The sequence below is a fragment of the Lagenorhynchus albirostris genome, chromosome 5 (genome assembly GCF_949774975.1).
Source record: "Lagenorhynchus albirostris chromosome 5, mLagAlb1.1, whole genome shotgun sequence".
NCBI classification, from domain to species: domain Eukaryota; kingdom Metazoa; phylum Chordata; class Mammalia; order Artiodactyla; family Delphinidae; genus Lagenorhynchus; species Lagenorhynchus albirostris.
Window position 1 is genome coordinate 39,995,659 of NC_083099.1, and position 15,911 is coordinate 40,011,569.

The 15,911-nt window shown below is 43.7% G+C and overlaps 1 protein-coding gene across 1 annotated transcript in view; it reads right to left on the bottom strand.

Moving 5' to 3' along the window:
* The window catches only part of RARRES1 (retinoic acid receptor responder 1), a 40,926-nt gene that overhangs the window by 12,599 nt on the left and 12,416 nt on the right, over positions 1-15,911 (bottom strand). Inside the window, exon 2 of the mRNA XM_060149900.1 lies at positions 1,646-1,708. Coding sequence (XP_060005883.1) covers positions 1,646-1,708 — 63 coding nt within the window. The remainder of the gene's footprint in view (positions 1-1,645; positions 1,709-15,911) is intronic.

A 15,911-nucleotide genomic window follows, 5' to 3' on the forward strand; every position in this document is an offset into this window, starting at 1 on the left:
GACATCAAGAGTACAACTCATTTCTGGGACGGTGCTTCTCCACTCTTTTAGGTCACTGATTCCTTAACCCGACAATAAAAGCCAGGGAACCGCTTCCCAGAAAAATGCACATTCACTCATACCATCCACTGGGCCTAGAATCTGAGAGGGTTCATGGCGGCACTCAAAACCCATCCATGGGCTGTAACTCCTGTTACAACATGGTTGGTTGAGCAACTGAGTTCTTTTCACGTTTACAGTCATTTAAACTGGGTGGAGTCCCAGTTAAGACAACAAAAAGAAAAAGCCCACAATGAAACAAACCATACTTAAAATTGGATCTGCTAAATAAGCCCCCTCCTTGAACTAATGCAAAAAAACTGAAATAGGCGTTCCAGTGGGCAACGTCTTCTCCCGTAGTGCTGGTTTACAGGAGAGCAAATTTAAGTGGTACATTAAAATCCTAATGATCGGTGCAATACAGGAAAACGGTGAAGGGAGCGATGGGGAAGAGGCTTATGAAAGGCAGAAGACGGCTGGTACGTGGACTCTTGATGTCAAAACTGTTTCCAGGGAAGAGAAAAGGCAATAGGTATTGTCCCCTTTTGTTTTTCTTTCCCTTTCCCCCCAAACAGCTCCACAGAATCAAAACAGTTGCCAGAAGATGAAAGAACTCTCCCTACCTCCCGAAAGGAAGCATTTCAATTAGCTAGCCCTTCAGAGAAGCACAGTTGGTCAAAGTAATCTAGTAATTGTTTTCCTTTTAGCTTTAACACTTCTGTTTGCAACACAGAAACCAAAAGCACCTTCCTTATGCTTTAAGAAAACGTTAATTCTTAGGTTAATTAGCAAAGTTGGCGTAGTGTTTTCTTGTCAGAACTTGTTTGTGAATGCTGGTAAGCTTTCTTCCAGAAGCATCAGCCGGAGGGGTTATGCCTTCTCCGAAGCTCCGCCTTCCTGAGACACCGTAATGCCCATGCTGCCTGCTCATCCCCACCCCCCCCCCACCCCCGCTCTGACTCTGCGCCACACAAAGGGGTTTGGGCCGGTCCCTCCACCCCGGTTCCGGGTGCTGCCTCCCAGCCTGGCCCAGCCCCGGGAAGTCCATCTGGCTCTAATTTCTGTATGAGTCCTCTGTTTCCTCTCTTCTTGTGAAGGGGGAGGTGGTGGGGAAAGGAAACTTGGCGACCGTGGCCCGCTGGGTCAGAAGGAGAGGCTGAAGATGCCTGCGGCGCACGTGGGCTGCTCTGAGTTGCGGAATGCCTCTGTGCACGGAAGCTCCTGGAGGTGGCCTCGTGCTATGCCGGCCCGCTAACGAGAAATGCCACCAGCTGACAGGAGAGAAGGTTGGCATTTGAGAGTGAATCATTCTGGGGATTCGGAGGTGCTAGGGAGGGGCACCGGGTCCAAAGGGGGTGTGAAACGCCCTCCCAGTGGCAGAGGAAGGAGGGGACGGCGGCTGTGTGGACGCGGTAAAAGGAACCCTGTGTGAGACCATGAAGTGGTCCTGCCTAGCGCTGTCTTCAATTCTTGAGAATAGAAAACAAAGCAGGAAAGTAAAAAAAAAAAGGCAAACCTCCAGGTCACTACATATTAAGATTCTCACTTAAAAAAAAAAATTCATACAAGTTGTTAATAGCACACTTCACAAACCATGGCAACTTACCTCTGGGTTGTAGAGCTCCGTGGTAAACACCAGGTCAACTTTATATTCCTTCTTTTGATTAATCTGAAACACAGAAGTAGAACTTTAGCCTCGTGGAAGCTCTGTTAACACCTTCATATCCAAGAACCCCTCGCTCTCTGAGAATAACATGACATGCAAATTGCAGCTCTAGCATTCGTACCTGAATAAAATTGGTGATTTTTTACAAAGAGAGAAGATCCCAAATTTTGGGCTTATCATGACACTCTGATTTGACAGCTACTCACAAGGAGGGAGGCTGAGAGGGGGAAACAGTGGTCCTGAAGCTACAAGTTGGCTTTGTGGAAGCAGCTAGATGAGAAACAGACATGAGCACACAGGGCTGAGAGGCGGGGGCCTTCCTGCCTTCCTTCCCCAGCCGTGGAGTGCCCCTCCACGCCCTGTGCGGGCGCTGGGCCCCATCAGCGGCCCCCCTCCTGCCACTCACAGCTGAACACGGGATCCAGCGACAAAGGTCCACCCAGTAATAAATAATGGGTTTTCAGATGGTGAAGAGAGAGTGGTGGGGCAGAGTGGCTACTTTTCTTAAGGTGGTCAAGGAAGGCATCTGGGAGGAGGAGACCTCAGCTGAGGCCAAAGGGACAGTATGGAAGCAGCCACACCCGGACCTGGGGTAGGCGGGGGGCACCCACACGTGCACCCAATGCAGAGTTTTAGAGTATATATACCCATATCATTGAAGCATATTAGACTGTTTAGAAGAACTTTATGTTATTGGCCAACTTTTTTTTTTTTTTTTAAACACCACAGTGACCATTCAGTAAAAGGAGTGTTTTCTAGAGAAGAAAGGAAACTTCCGCTGCCTGGAGCTGAAGTTATTTCACATCGTGTTGATTAAGTTAGATTCTGGAAACAACAATTTCCCTTGAATCAAGAGCACAACAACCAAACAGAGTTGACTTATTGGAAGTAGACCAGATATCATCTATTCCCATCACAGATTTTTAAAAAATTCTGGGAAACCAGAGAATGGAGGGCGAGATTCTGTGGCAATTATTTATGTAAAGAATATTTAAACATGTGGATATACGGATATTGCCGGGAGACGGGGCGGGGGGCACCCAGAGCACATGTATGAGAGCAGTTTGCTTAGGGCTCATTCTCAGTCTTGAAACAAGCCCTGGTATACGCTGAAACATTGATTTCAATGACAAATTCACACAAATTATAGAATTCATACAAACAAGTCTGTCTTCGCATTCACTTTTTGCCACCTATTATGCCAGGCACCAGAGATATACAAGGAAACAGAACATCCAGTCCAGCTTGACCAGAAACCTACTTCCTGTGTGGAAACAGATATATCAACAGTGCAGCTCATCTATGTGGCCAGAGCTGCACGTGTGCCGGGCACTCAGTTTAGGGGGGCCTTATCTAGAGCAAGGGGCCCAGGCGAAGATGTGGGAATGGGGTGCAGGGCCTGGCGTTCCAGGGAAGGCAGTGAAGCTAGAAAAAAGGCTGTCTGGGGAGGCTGGCGCAAGGTCACAAAAGCCTCTTTTTTGGTAAAAAAGTTTGGGATCAACTTGGAACTTGATCCCAAAGTCTGTGGGAGCCCCAGTTAACATAATGCAATACTTAGGCTGTTGTGGAGAGTAAGACATGGCACAAATAGAGCTTCGACTGTGCCTGGGTCGGGGTAAAAGTCCAACGTATGCTCACTCTTTTTAGCATTATTAAAACCTATTCAAGCCCACAGCTAACATCATTCTCAATGGTGAAAAGGTGAAAGCATTTCCTCTAAGATCAGGAACAAGACAAGGATGTCCACTCTCACCACTTTTATTCAACATAGTTTTAGAAGTCCTAGCCATGCAATCAAAGAAGAAAAAGAAATGGAATCCAAATTGGAAAAGAAGTAAAACTGTCACTGTGTGCAGATGACATGACACTATACATAGAGAATCCTACAGATGCCACCAGAAAATTACTAGAGCTCATCAATGAATTCAGTAAAGTTGCAGGATACATGGGAATTCTCTGGCGGTCCGGTGGTTAGCACTCGGCACTTTCACTGAAGAGGGCCTGGGTTCAATCCCTGGCCAGGGAACTAAGATCCCACAAGCTGCACAGCGGCAGCCAAAACATAAAACTACGAGGTGTCACCTTACACTGGTCAGAATGGCCGTCATCAGAAAGTCTACAAACAGTAACTGCTGGAGAAGGTGTGGAGAAAAGGCAACCCTCCTACACTGTTGGCGGGAATGTAAATTGGTACAACCACTATGGAGAACAGTATGGAGGTTCCTTAAACAACTAAAAATAGAACTACCGTATGACCCAGCAATCCCACTCCTGGGCATATACCCTGAGAAAACCATAATTCAAAAAGATGCACGCACCCCAGTGTTCACTGCAGCACTATTTACAATGGCCAAGACATGGAAGCAACCTAAAAGTCCATCAACAGAGGAATGGATAAAAAAGATGTGGTACCTAAAAACAATGGAATATTACTAAGCCATAAAAAAGAATGAAATAATGCCATCTACAGCAACATGGATGGACCTAGAGATTATCATACTAATGAAGTCAGACAGAGAAAGTATTATATATCACTTCTATGTGGACTCTAAAAAGATGATACAAATGAACTTATTTACAAAACAGAAATAGACTCACAGACTTCAGAAACAAACTTATGGTTACCAAAGGGGAAAGGTGGGGAGGAGGGATAAGTTAGGAGTTTGGGATTAACATATACACATTACTATATATAAAATAGATATCAACAAGGACCTACTGTATAGCACAGGGAACTCTACTCCATATTCTGTAATAACCTATACAGGAAAAGAATCTGAAAAAGAATGGATATATGTATAACTAACACTTTGCTGTACACCTGCAACTAACACAACATTGTAAATCAACTATACCCCAATATGAAATAAAAATTAAATTAAAAAAAGTAAAATGCAAAAACAAAGAAAACAAAACGTATACACATCAGGGAGGGAGAGAACTGTGCTGGAAAGCAGGGTCTGGCCCAAGGATGCGGCTAGGGAAGGCTGAGATACAGACTCCATCTAGCTTGTTTTTACATTGGTTTTCTCCTGCCTAGAGCTCGCAGTGAATCATTAAAGGGTGTAAACAGGGCCTGCACGAAAGTGGCTGCACAAGGCGCTCCATACATCCGTCTCCAAGTCTCCTAAAGTTCAGTGTCCTCGTCGCCCCACCCGAGTTAGAGGGACACATGGAACAACCACCCGAGCCACTCGGGCACCAACAGCTGAGACTCAAAGGAGGCGACACTTCCGCCAGCCGGCAGGTCTAAAGCTTAAACTGCTTGCTGCGCCAGTCCTAGGGCCCTCTGGCCTGCTGCATGCACGACCTAGGAGTCTGCCCTTCCCGTCCACTTAGGGGTCTAAGCGCAGCCTCCTACACAGGAGTCAGGATGCCCCTCAGGCTGCTAGCTGGGGGTGAGTGGGGTGGGTGGTGAGGCCACTCATGGGAAGAGGAGGGGCAGCAGGGTTGGCGCTACATTCTTTGTGCTCAGGGACATGGAATACGGCCAGGAGGCAGCTGCATGTCATAAAAATACATTCAGTAGAGGTGGTGGTTGAAGCCACAGAATTGGCTGCAATCCCCCCAGGGAAGGTGTGTACACTGAGAAGAATCTTGAGGACCACCAATCTTCCCATCAGTAATAAACTGGGCACACTTATTTGCTACCCACAAGGATTCACAAAAATCTGCCTCATTCTTGATATAACTGTGCATATTTTAAATAAAGTACTTAAGATATTATTTGACTCAACATTTTTTTGAAAACACACGGAGGCAAAGTGATGTACCAGTACCTATTCTTTGCAGGGAAAGGAACAAGTGGATTAACCAAACCAAGGCTGTGAGCTGAATGGAGCTGTCTGGTTTTTTTGGCCCCACTGTACAGCGGCGGCTTGTGGGATCTCAGTTCCCCTGACCAGGGATCGAACCCACGCCCCCTGCAGTGGAAGCTCGGAGTCCTAACCACTGGACCACCAGGGAATTTCCCCGAGCTGTCCTTTTGAAGAGTAATTTTTCCTTCCCGATTTGATCTCCTTCTTTTGTTTTAATTAGGCACTCTTAAAGGCATCTACATTCTGTCCAAAATAAGACTTTTATATTTTTGGTTGTACTTTATCCTTTATCAAGACACAGCCCTTTTTTCTCCCACAGAGGCCTCTCCCGCTCCCTTCCTCTGAGCCACAAGTTCCCCTGAGGCAGCTTTGCTGGTTCTCCTGAGATAAGGTGGCAGCCTCAGGCCCTGGGCAAAGCAGCACCAGCCAGGGCCTCCTTGTCTGGGACAAAGTGTCTCACGCTCCTCGGGACATTTTAGGGCTGTGAGTTCCCTGCAGCTGCCTTTGATTAAACTATCCTGTGATAAACAGGTCTTTGTAGTTCAACACCTACCCCAGGAGTTTTGAACGTGTGAGCGCAGGGCTAGGTGACGACAGGGAACAGACTGTCACAGCCGCCCTCAGGGCAGTCAGGTGACAGGAAGAGAACTTCAAATAGATGGCTGTAGAGCTGATTATATGATCATGGATGACTTAAGAGCTATGAAAGGATAACTGGAGAAGTGATCTAGTCTGGGGATCAGCGACGTGACATTTGAGCTGAACTCTGATCATTAAGAAGGAATTGACTTTGGGGTGTCAGGGTGAAGGTGGGGGGATGGCAAACATTCCACATGGAGGGAAGATGGGGCTGAAGGTGCTGGGGAGCAGCTGGGGGGCAGAGGGCAGAAAGACGGGAGCCAGGATCCAGAAGAGGCTGGCCCTGGCCGGCTGCTCAGGGGCCGTCCACTGCAGGCTGCAATAAGAGTTTCTTCCTAAGAGAAACGGGAAGCCACGAACAGGAATGAGAGATTTTTAAAGATCCCTCTAGCCCACATATGGAGAACTGGTGGTGCTGGAGTGAGGAGGGGTCCGGAGTGAATGCAGAGACCAGGAGGCTCGTTGAGGGGGTGGATGAACCAGGGTGGGGACAGCAGAAATGGAGGGAAGTTTATGGTGGAGAGAAGTGGATGTAAGTCCTAACTAGCAGGTCAACTGACCAGTCACATCACTCAAGATCAGAAATAATCACTAGAATACATGTTTTGTATTAGGACAACATTATTACGTCCACCATCATTTAAAGGACGCTTGTATTTATACAACAACAACAACAACAGACACCCTCTAGGGCCTGTGCTGGGTGTGGTTCTAAGCATATCACATGTTTTACCTGGGCTACCAGAGCTCTGAAGGCCTGCGCACAAGTGAATAATCGGGGGGTGCCAGCTAAAAAAGCAGTGAGGGACCACTGTACAACTGTTAGATTGGCAACAAATGAGAAAATGCACAGGGCCAACCCATCGGCCGGGTTTGGGGGGTTCATGGCTGATAGGGGAACCAATGACTGAAACTGCCCACTCTAGCCAGGCACCACAGAAACCATTTGCATGAGTTATCTTGCCACAGGAGGTCCTGGTAAGGAACGCAGAACTAACAAGTCACCACCAACAGGAAGAATTCGGGGAAGGTCAAAAGGAGCGAGGAGATGCCAGTCCACATGTCCTACCGACCTCCCAGAATCCTTCTCGCTGGAATCCATCTTGGCTGAGCAATGCGCGTGCCCCCAGGAAGGACCCTGAGTCAGAACGATTGGGCAGAGACAACCCAGAAACTAACCCCATCACCGTAAAACCTGAGGCTGCGAGCCACGTGGCAGAGCGGTTCTCCTGGGCTCCCTTACCCTGCTGCTCTCTGCCCAGGCTCCCCTATCCAATAACGTCTCTTGCTTCGTCAGCACACGTGTCTCCTCGACAGTTCGTTTCCAAGTGCTGAACAAGAGCTGACTGCCCTGGAAGGGGTCCCCTTCCTGCTGGGGGGAGGTAGCTTGGTGCAGTCTAGCTGGAAGGCAGTCTGGCTGACTTGGTCAAATCAAGACTGCACACACCTTATGATCCAACAACCTACTGCTGGGTATGTGTCCCAGAGAAGCTGTGATGCTGTTACAGGGGACTCGTGGGAGCATGTTCCTTGAGGCATCATCTGTGTGGTGGGAAGTGGGAGGCAATCTGGTGTGCGTCCCTTGGGGGCGGGCAGGTAAAATGGGGTTGCTGTGCAGCAGGGAGAGGTAGCCAACTAGCCATACGTACAGCAACCAACAGAGCTCCTCAAGGCTGGGCGTGCAAACAGAAGCAACAAAACGCATGGCAAAACAGCACTTACAAAAATGTTTTAAATAAAAATTTGCACACACACCAACAATATCTTTTATAAGAGCACTTACAGACAGAAGAATATACAACAGCCCTTTTCAAAGTGGCTGCCATGGGAGGGCAATGGAATGAAGATGTGGACAAAGAAGGTCACCTGCCATGTCAGTAAACACAGGACACTGCAGCTGTAAAGCCCCTACAGTGCAACCCTGAGGGGAATTCAGGATGGAGAAAAACAGGATACTGGCCCTAGATAGTTAAGATGCATATCAAAGGAATAATTTCAGTGAGCCCAGACTCTTGCATCTTCCCGTACATAGAAAAGCACGAAACTCATTAACTTGAATACAGACTGAAAGTGAGGGAATGGAAAAAAAATATTCCATGCAAATGGAAATCAAAAGAAAGCTGGGTGGATAAAGAAGATGTGGCATATATATACAATGGAATATTACTCAGCCATAAAAAGAAACGAAAGAGCTATTTGTAGTGAGGTGGATGGACCCAGAGTCTGTCATACAGAGTGAAGTAAGTCAGAAAGAGAAAGACAAATACCGTAGGCTAACACATATATATGGAATCTAAGAGAAAAAAATGTCATGAAGAACCTAGGGGTAAGATGGGAATAAAGACACAGACCTACTAGAGAATGGACTTGAGGATATGGGGAGGGGGAAGGGTGAGCTGTGACAAAGTGAGAGAGTGGCATGGACATATATACACTACCAAATGTAAAATAGATAGCTAGTGGGAAGCAGCCGCATAGCACAGGGAGATCAGCTCGGTGCTTTGTGACCACCTAAAGGGATGGGATAGGGAGGGTGAGAGGGAGGGAGACACAAGAGGGAAGAGATATTGGAACATATGTATATGTATAACTGATTCACTTTGTTATAAAGCAGAAACCAACACACGATTGTAAAGCAATTATACTCCAATAAAGATGTTAAAAATAAATAAAGAAAGCTGGAGTAACAATACTCATCAGATAAAATAGACTTTAAAATACAGACTATTACAAGAGATAAGTGAGGGCATAATGATCAAGGGATCAATCCAAGAAGAAGATATAGCAATTGTAAACATTTATGCACCCAACATAAGAGAACCTCAATACATAAGGCAAATGCTAACAGCCATAAAAGGAGAAATTGATAGTAACACAAAAATAGTGGGAGACTTTAACACTCCACTTACACCAATGGACAAATCATCCAGACAGAAAATCAATAAGGAAACACAAGCCTTAAATGACACATTAGACCAGACTTAATTGATATTTATGCCACATTCCATCCAAAAACAACAGAATACACTTTCTTCTCAAGTGCACATGGAACGTTCTCCAGGATAGATCACATGTTGGGGCACAAATCAAGCCTTGGTAAATTTAAGAAAATTGAAATCATAACAAGCATCTTTTCTGAACGCAACGCTATGAGATTAGAAGTCAACTACAGGAAAAAAAACTGTAAAAAACACAAACACATGGAGGCTAAACAGTATGATACTAAATAACCAATGGATCACTGAAGAAATAAAAGAGGAAATCAAAAAATACCTAGAAAGGGGCTTCCCTGGTGGCGCAGTGGTTGAGAGTCCGCCTGCCGATGCAGGGGACACGGGTTCGTGCCCCGGTCTGGGAAGATCCCACATGCCGCGGAGTGGCTGGGCCCGCAAGCCATGGCCGCTGAGCCTGTGCTCCGCAACGGGAGAGGCCACGACAGTGAGAGGCCCGCGTACCGCAAAAAAAAAAAAAAAAAAACCTAGAAACAAATGACAATGAAAACCTATGACCCAAAACCTATGGGCTGCAGCAAAAGCAGTTCTAAGAGGGAAGTTTATAGCAATAAAATCTCACCTGAAGAAACAAGAAAAATCTCAAATAAACAACCTAACCTTACACCTAAAGCAACTAGAGAAAGAAGAACAAACAAAACCCAAAATTAGTAGAAGGAAAGACATCATAAATACCACAGCACAAGTAAGTGAAATAGAAACGAAGAAAACAACAGTAAAGATCAATGAAACTAAAAGCTGGTTCTTTGAGAAGATAAACAATATTGATAAACCTTTAGCCAGACTCATCAAGAAAAAAAGGGAGAGGACTCAAATCAATAAAATTAGAAATGAGAAAGGAGAAGTTATAACTGACACCGCAGAAACACAAAGGATCATAAGAGACTACAAGCAGCTATATGCCAAAAGATGGACAACCTGGAAGAAATGGACAAATTCTTAGAACAGTACAACCTTCCAAGACTGAACCAGGAAGAAATAGAAAATATGAACAGACCAATCACAAGTAATGAAATTGAAAGTGTGATTAAAAATCTTCTAACAGGGCTTCCCTGGTGGTGCAGTGGTTGAGAGTCTGCCTGCCAATGCAGGGGACACGGGTTCACGCCCCGGTCTGGGAAGATCCCACATGCCACACAGCAGCTGGGCCCGTGGGCCATGGCCACTGAGCCTGTGCGTCCAGAGCCTGTGCTCTGCAACGGGAGAGGCCACAGCAGTGAGAGGCCCGCATACTAAAAAAAAAAAAAAAAAAAAAAAAAATCTTCCAACAAACAAAAGTCCAGGACCAGATGGTGGCTTCACAGGCAAATTCTATCAAACATTTAGAGAAGAGCTAAAACCTATCCTTCTCAAACTCTTCAGAAAACTGTAGGGGGAGGAACACTCCCAAGCTCTTTCTACGAGGCCACCATCACCCTGATACCAAAACCAAAGATATCACAAAAAAAGAAAATTACAGACCAATATCACTGATGAACATAGATGCAAAAATCCTCAACAAAATACTAGCAAACAGAATCCAACAACACATTAAAAGGATCATACAGCATGATCAAGTGGGATTTATCCCAGGGATGCAAGGATTCTTCAGTATACACAAATCAATGGGATACACCATATTAACAAATTGAAGAATAAAAACCATATGATCATCTCAATAAATGCAGGAATAAGCTTCTGACAAAATTCAACACCCATTTATGATAAAAACTCTCCAGAAAGTGGGCACAGAGGGAACCTACCTCAACATAATAAAGGTCATATATGACAAACCCACAGCAAACATCATTCTCAATGGTGAAAAACTGAAAGCATTTCCTCTAAGATCAGGAACAAGACAAGGATGTCCACTCTCACCACTTTAATTTAACATAGTTTTGGAAGTCCTAGCCATGGCAATCAGAGAAGAAAAAGAAATAAAAGGAATACAAATTGGAAAAGAAGAATTAAAACTGTCACTGTTGGGCTTCCCTGGTGGCGCAGTGGTTGAGAGTCTGCCTACCGACGCAGGGGACACGGGTTCGTGCCCCCGGTCCAGGAAGATCCCACATGCCATTGAGCAGCTGGGCCCGTGAGCCATGGCCGCTGAGACTGCGCGTCCGGAGCCTGTGCTCCGCAACAAGAGAGGCCACAGCAGTGAGAGGCCCGCATACCGCAAAAACAAAAAACAAAAAAAAAACTGTCACTGTTTGAAGATGACATGATACTATACATAGAAAATCCTAAAGATGCCACCAGGAAACTACTAGAGCTAATCAATGAATTTGGTAAAGTTGCAGGATACAAAACTAATACACAGAAATCTCTTGTGATCATCAAGAAATAAAGGAAACAATCCGATTTACCATTGTAACAAAAAGAATAAAATACCTAGGAATAAACCTACCTAAGGAGGCAAAACACCTGTATGCAGATAACTAAGATACTGATGAAAGAAATCAAAGATGACACAAACGGATGGAGATATATACCATGTTCTTGGATTGGAAGAATCAATATTGTGAAAATGACTATGCTACCGAAAGCAATCTACAGATTCAATGCAATCCCTATCAAATTACCAAGGCCATTTTTCACAGAATTAGAACAAAAAATTTTACAATTTATATGGAAACACAAAGGACCCCAAATAGCCAAAGCAATCTTAAGAAAGAAAAATGGAGCAGGAGGAATCAGGCTCCCTGACTTCAGAGTATACTACAAAGCTACAGTAATCAAGACAGTATGGTACTGGCACAAAAAGAGAAATATAGATCAATGGAACAGGATAGAAAACCCAGAGATACACCCACACACCTATGGTCACCTAATCTATGACAAAGGAGGCAAAAATATACAATGGAGAAAAGACAGCCTCTTCAATAAGTGGTGCTGGGAAAACTGGACAGCTACATGTAAAAAAATGAAATTAGAACACTCCCTAACACCATACAGAAAAATAAACTCAAAATGGATTAAAGACCTAAATGTAAGGCCAGACACTCTAAAACTCTTAGAGGAAAACATAGGCAGAACAATCTTTGACATAAATTACAGCAAGATCTTTTTGGACCCACCTCCTAGAGTAATGAAAATAAAAACAAAAATAAATAAATGGGACCTAACTAAACCTAAAAGCTTTTGCACACCAAAGGAAACCATAAACAAAACGAAAAGAAAACCCTCAGAATGGGAGAAAATATTTGCAAATGAAGCCACTGACAAGGGATTAATTTCCAAAATATACAAACAGCTCATGCAGCTCAATATCAGAAAAAACAAACAACCCAATCAAAAACTGGGGGGAAGACCTAAATAGACATCTCTCCAAATAAGACATACAGATGGCCAACAAACACATGAAAAGAGCTCAACATCACTAATCAGTAGAGAAATGCAAATCAAAACTACAATGAGGTATCACCTCACACCAGTCAGAATGGCCATCATCAAAAAATCTACAAACAACAAATGCTGGAGAGGGTGTGGAGAACAGGGAACCCTCTTGCACTGTTGGTGGGAATGTAAATTGATACAGCCACTATGGAGAACAGTATGGAGGTTCCTTAGAAAACTAAAAATAGAACTACCATATGACCGGAAAGTGCACATATGGTGCACATTTGGCAGTCGGTGGAATAGGCTGGGATTCTGAGAAGTCATTTTGTCTGGCTGTACCAACTCTCAGGGGCTTTGTCATCTTAACCTGTGCAACAAAGGTCTTTACCTTCTTTGACTATTTTGGGGAGTAAAGTTTTCTTGTTTTTTAGGCTGCACGGCACAGCTTGCGTCATCTTAGTTCCCTGACCAGGAACTGAACCCGGGCCGCTGCAGTGAAAGAGCCAAGTCCCAACCACTGGACTGCCAGGGGATTCCCATGAGTAAACTTTCTGTATCTTGTGTAGGCTTTGCACTCTCTTGTGGGGATGCCTCTTTCATCTTCCTAGTCTGAGTCACTATTAAGATATATCTTGTTAATGGCCAGATGATGGATCATTTAAATTGGAGAAACTTCAAAATTGGTAAATTTTTAGAGAGCTCTTATTATATAGTTTATTGGCACCTATAAAAAAAATCAGAAGGTGGAGATGTATAGGTATATGTATATATAAAATGGCTAATCAAAAGAATCCCTTTAGTTTAATTTCTTATTTATTTTTTTTTAAATTTTTGGCTGCATTGGGTCTTCATTGCTGCACGTGGGCTTTCTCTAGTGGTGAGCGGGGGCTCCTCTTCATTGAGGTGCTCAGGCTTCTCATTGCAGTGCCTTCTGTTGTTGCAGAGCACGGGCTCTAGGCACGCGGGCTTCAGTAGTTGCAGCATGTAGGCTCAGTAGTTGCGGCACGCAGGCCCTAGAGCATTCAGTCTTCAGTAGTTGTGGCACGTGGGCTCAGTAGTTTGGCTTGCAGGCTCTGTAGCTGTGGCGCGCAGGCTCTAGAGCGCCGGCTCAGTAGTTGTGGCACACGGGCTTAGCTGCTCTGCGGCACGTGGGATCTTCCTGGCAGGGATCGAACCCATGTCCCCTGCATTGGCAGGCAGATTCTTAACCACTATGCCACTAGGGAAGTCCCACTCCCTTAGTTTAAAACAAACAAAAAAACTGTTTGGGAAGTCTTATTTGTGGCCTTTGCTTCCCCTCAGTGGGTCTAACAAATCCTAATAAAAACATTAGGTTAACTAATGTAAATTAGGTTGATTAATGGGGAGGGAGGGAGAAAAAACTGAGGGGAAAGTCTAGAGACTTCTTCCCAGCAAGGTGGAAATTTTAAAGGGACTCCTTCCAAAAGGATAAAAATCTTTAGATGGTTATTAAGAAATGGGATAAATAAAACAGATGTTAATGGGATTAAAACAAAAGGTTTTGATACAACACTACCTAAGGTTAGGTAGGTTAAAGGGACCCCTATTGGCCCCCAACATAAAAGGCCCCAAACAAGTCTGCTTTATTTACCCCAGTTATATATATAAAGGCTGGGGGGCGGGGGCGGAATTACATTGAGATACCTGACCAGCAATTGCTTGGGGCGACAGTTAGGCCAATTAATCAAGTTAAAAGATTGACAAAAGGGCCTGAATCCCTCAGCTCAGCCCTTCACTGGGGACCCCAGAGCCTTTTATACAAAAATAGATTAAATGGTTGGGAGATTAAAAAAAGGAAAAGCATCTAAGACTCCTTGTAAGACCAAGACTTATTGATGGGGTCCTAAAGGAAACTAAAGCTAAAGGTATAAAACTTGATAGAACTGAAATGAAAGCTTACATAAATTGGTATGTTTAAATGGGCTTTATAAGGTGGTTACATCTCTTTTCCCTAATTATACTGTAAGACAGACACTATGTCTCCCCCTTCCTGGTATAAGACAGGGCATATAAATCCGCCCCCAGACAATATTAGTTAAACATACTAAAAGAAACCAACAGGGTTACCTGAGACCACACAATATGAAATAAAAACTGAGTGCTAACATTCAGGGGCCAATAAAAACAATAATGGAGATTGTTGCTCTAGGTTTAACCTGTGCACTCAGAAAGAGGGCCTTTGTTGAATCCCTTATGCAAACTTTTGAAAGCATGATAAATAAAAGCTTAAAATTCTAGGACATAGAACTCTTGAATTTCAGTTTAGTTGGAAATCTTCTCACTGATATAAAAAAAGCAACTTAAAGAAAATGTTTTTGGACAAATCAATCTTCTAGTATAATTTAGGCAGCAGATCTGTTCTCTGGGGAATGAAAAGCAACTGTCTGGTTTTCAAATCTCTACAAATCAGGAATGTAGATAAGCTACAAGGACCTGAGACTGAGCCTAATCTGCTTAATCAGGTAAAACCTGATACAAAAAAAAAAAGGAAAAAAATGGCCTTTTAAAACTCAAACCATTGGAAAGGCTCCCACGCTCAAAATCTAATTCACAGCTTCCTTAGGGGATTATCAAGAATACAAATTTTAGAAGTCTTTTCCCCAAATATCAATAGTAAAGTCTTGGTCATCTGAGAAAATAAATTTGACTTATTCCAACTTATTTATAAACTAGTAAGTTTATACCGTAATACCTGATTCAAAACTAAGTGTTAAAGTGAAGCTATGAGATCTCTATTTTTGTTTGTTTATGTCAGTGTGTACATTACACATATAGGTGTTTCTACCTCTGGAAAATATTATCAAAATTAAACTTATAAAAGAGCTCTATTTAATTAACTAGTAAGCACTTACAAATTAAATATTTCCAAGTATAAAAGGAAACTGGCCAGAATGAATTCCAGGTTCACATGATCTAGTATGCAAGGAAAGTAGGATGAGTGTTTTTGGCAAAGAAGGTATGAGGAGTGGAAGTACACTTTGTTAAGGGAAGAGAGAGATTTTGTCCTAGAGCTGGTTGTCTCAGGGCGGAAAAATAAGTGACAAACTAAAATGGATATAGAAAGTGTGAAAGGTTTGTAGAAAGACAGCTCTGAAAAAGTTGTTCCATGCATGGCCAGGCTGGGTTTGGATTGAATTTAATTGGGTAAGTGAATTTTGTTGTTCAGGGTGGGCTGGTGCAGGACTGGAGTTTGGTTTTCTGTGTTAAGAGAAAAGAGTTTTCTTGGAATGTTGAACTAAATACTTTTGGTAACAGATTGTGAGTTTCTTTGCCTTCTAAATCATCTGTTATTTGCCTTAAAAATCTTTTACTATCACTTTGGTTGAGTGAATAACTATTGCTTCACAGTGACCTATGATCCTATTTGACCAAGTGTTTTAAAAACTTGACTTTTTTTTT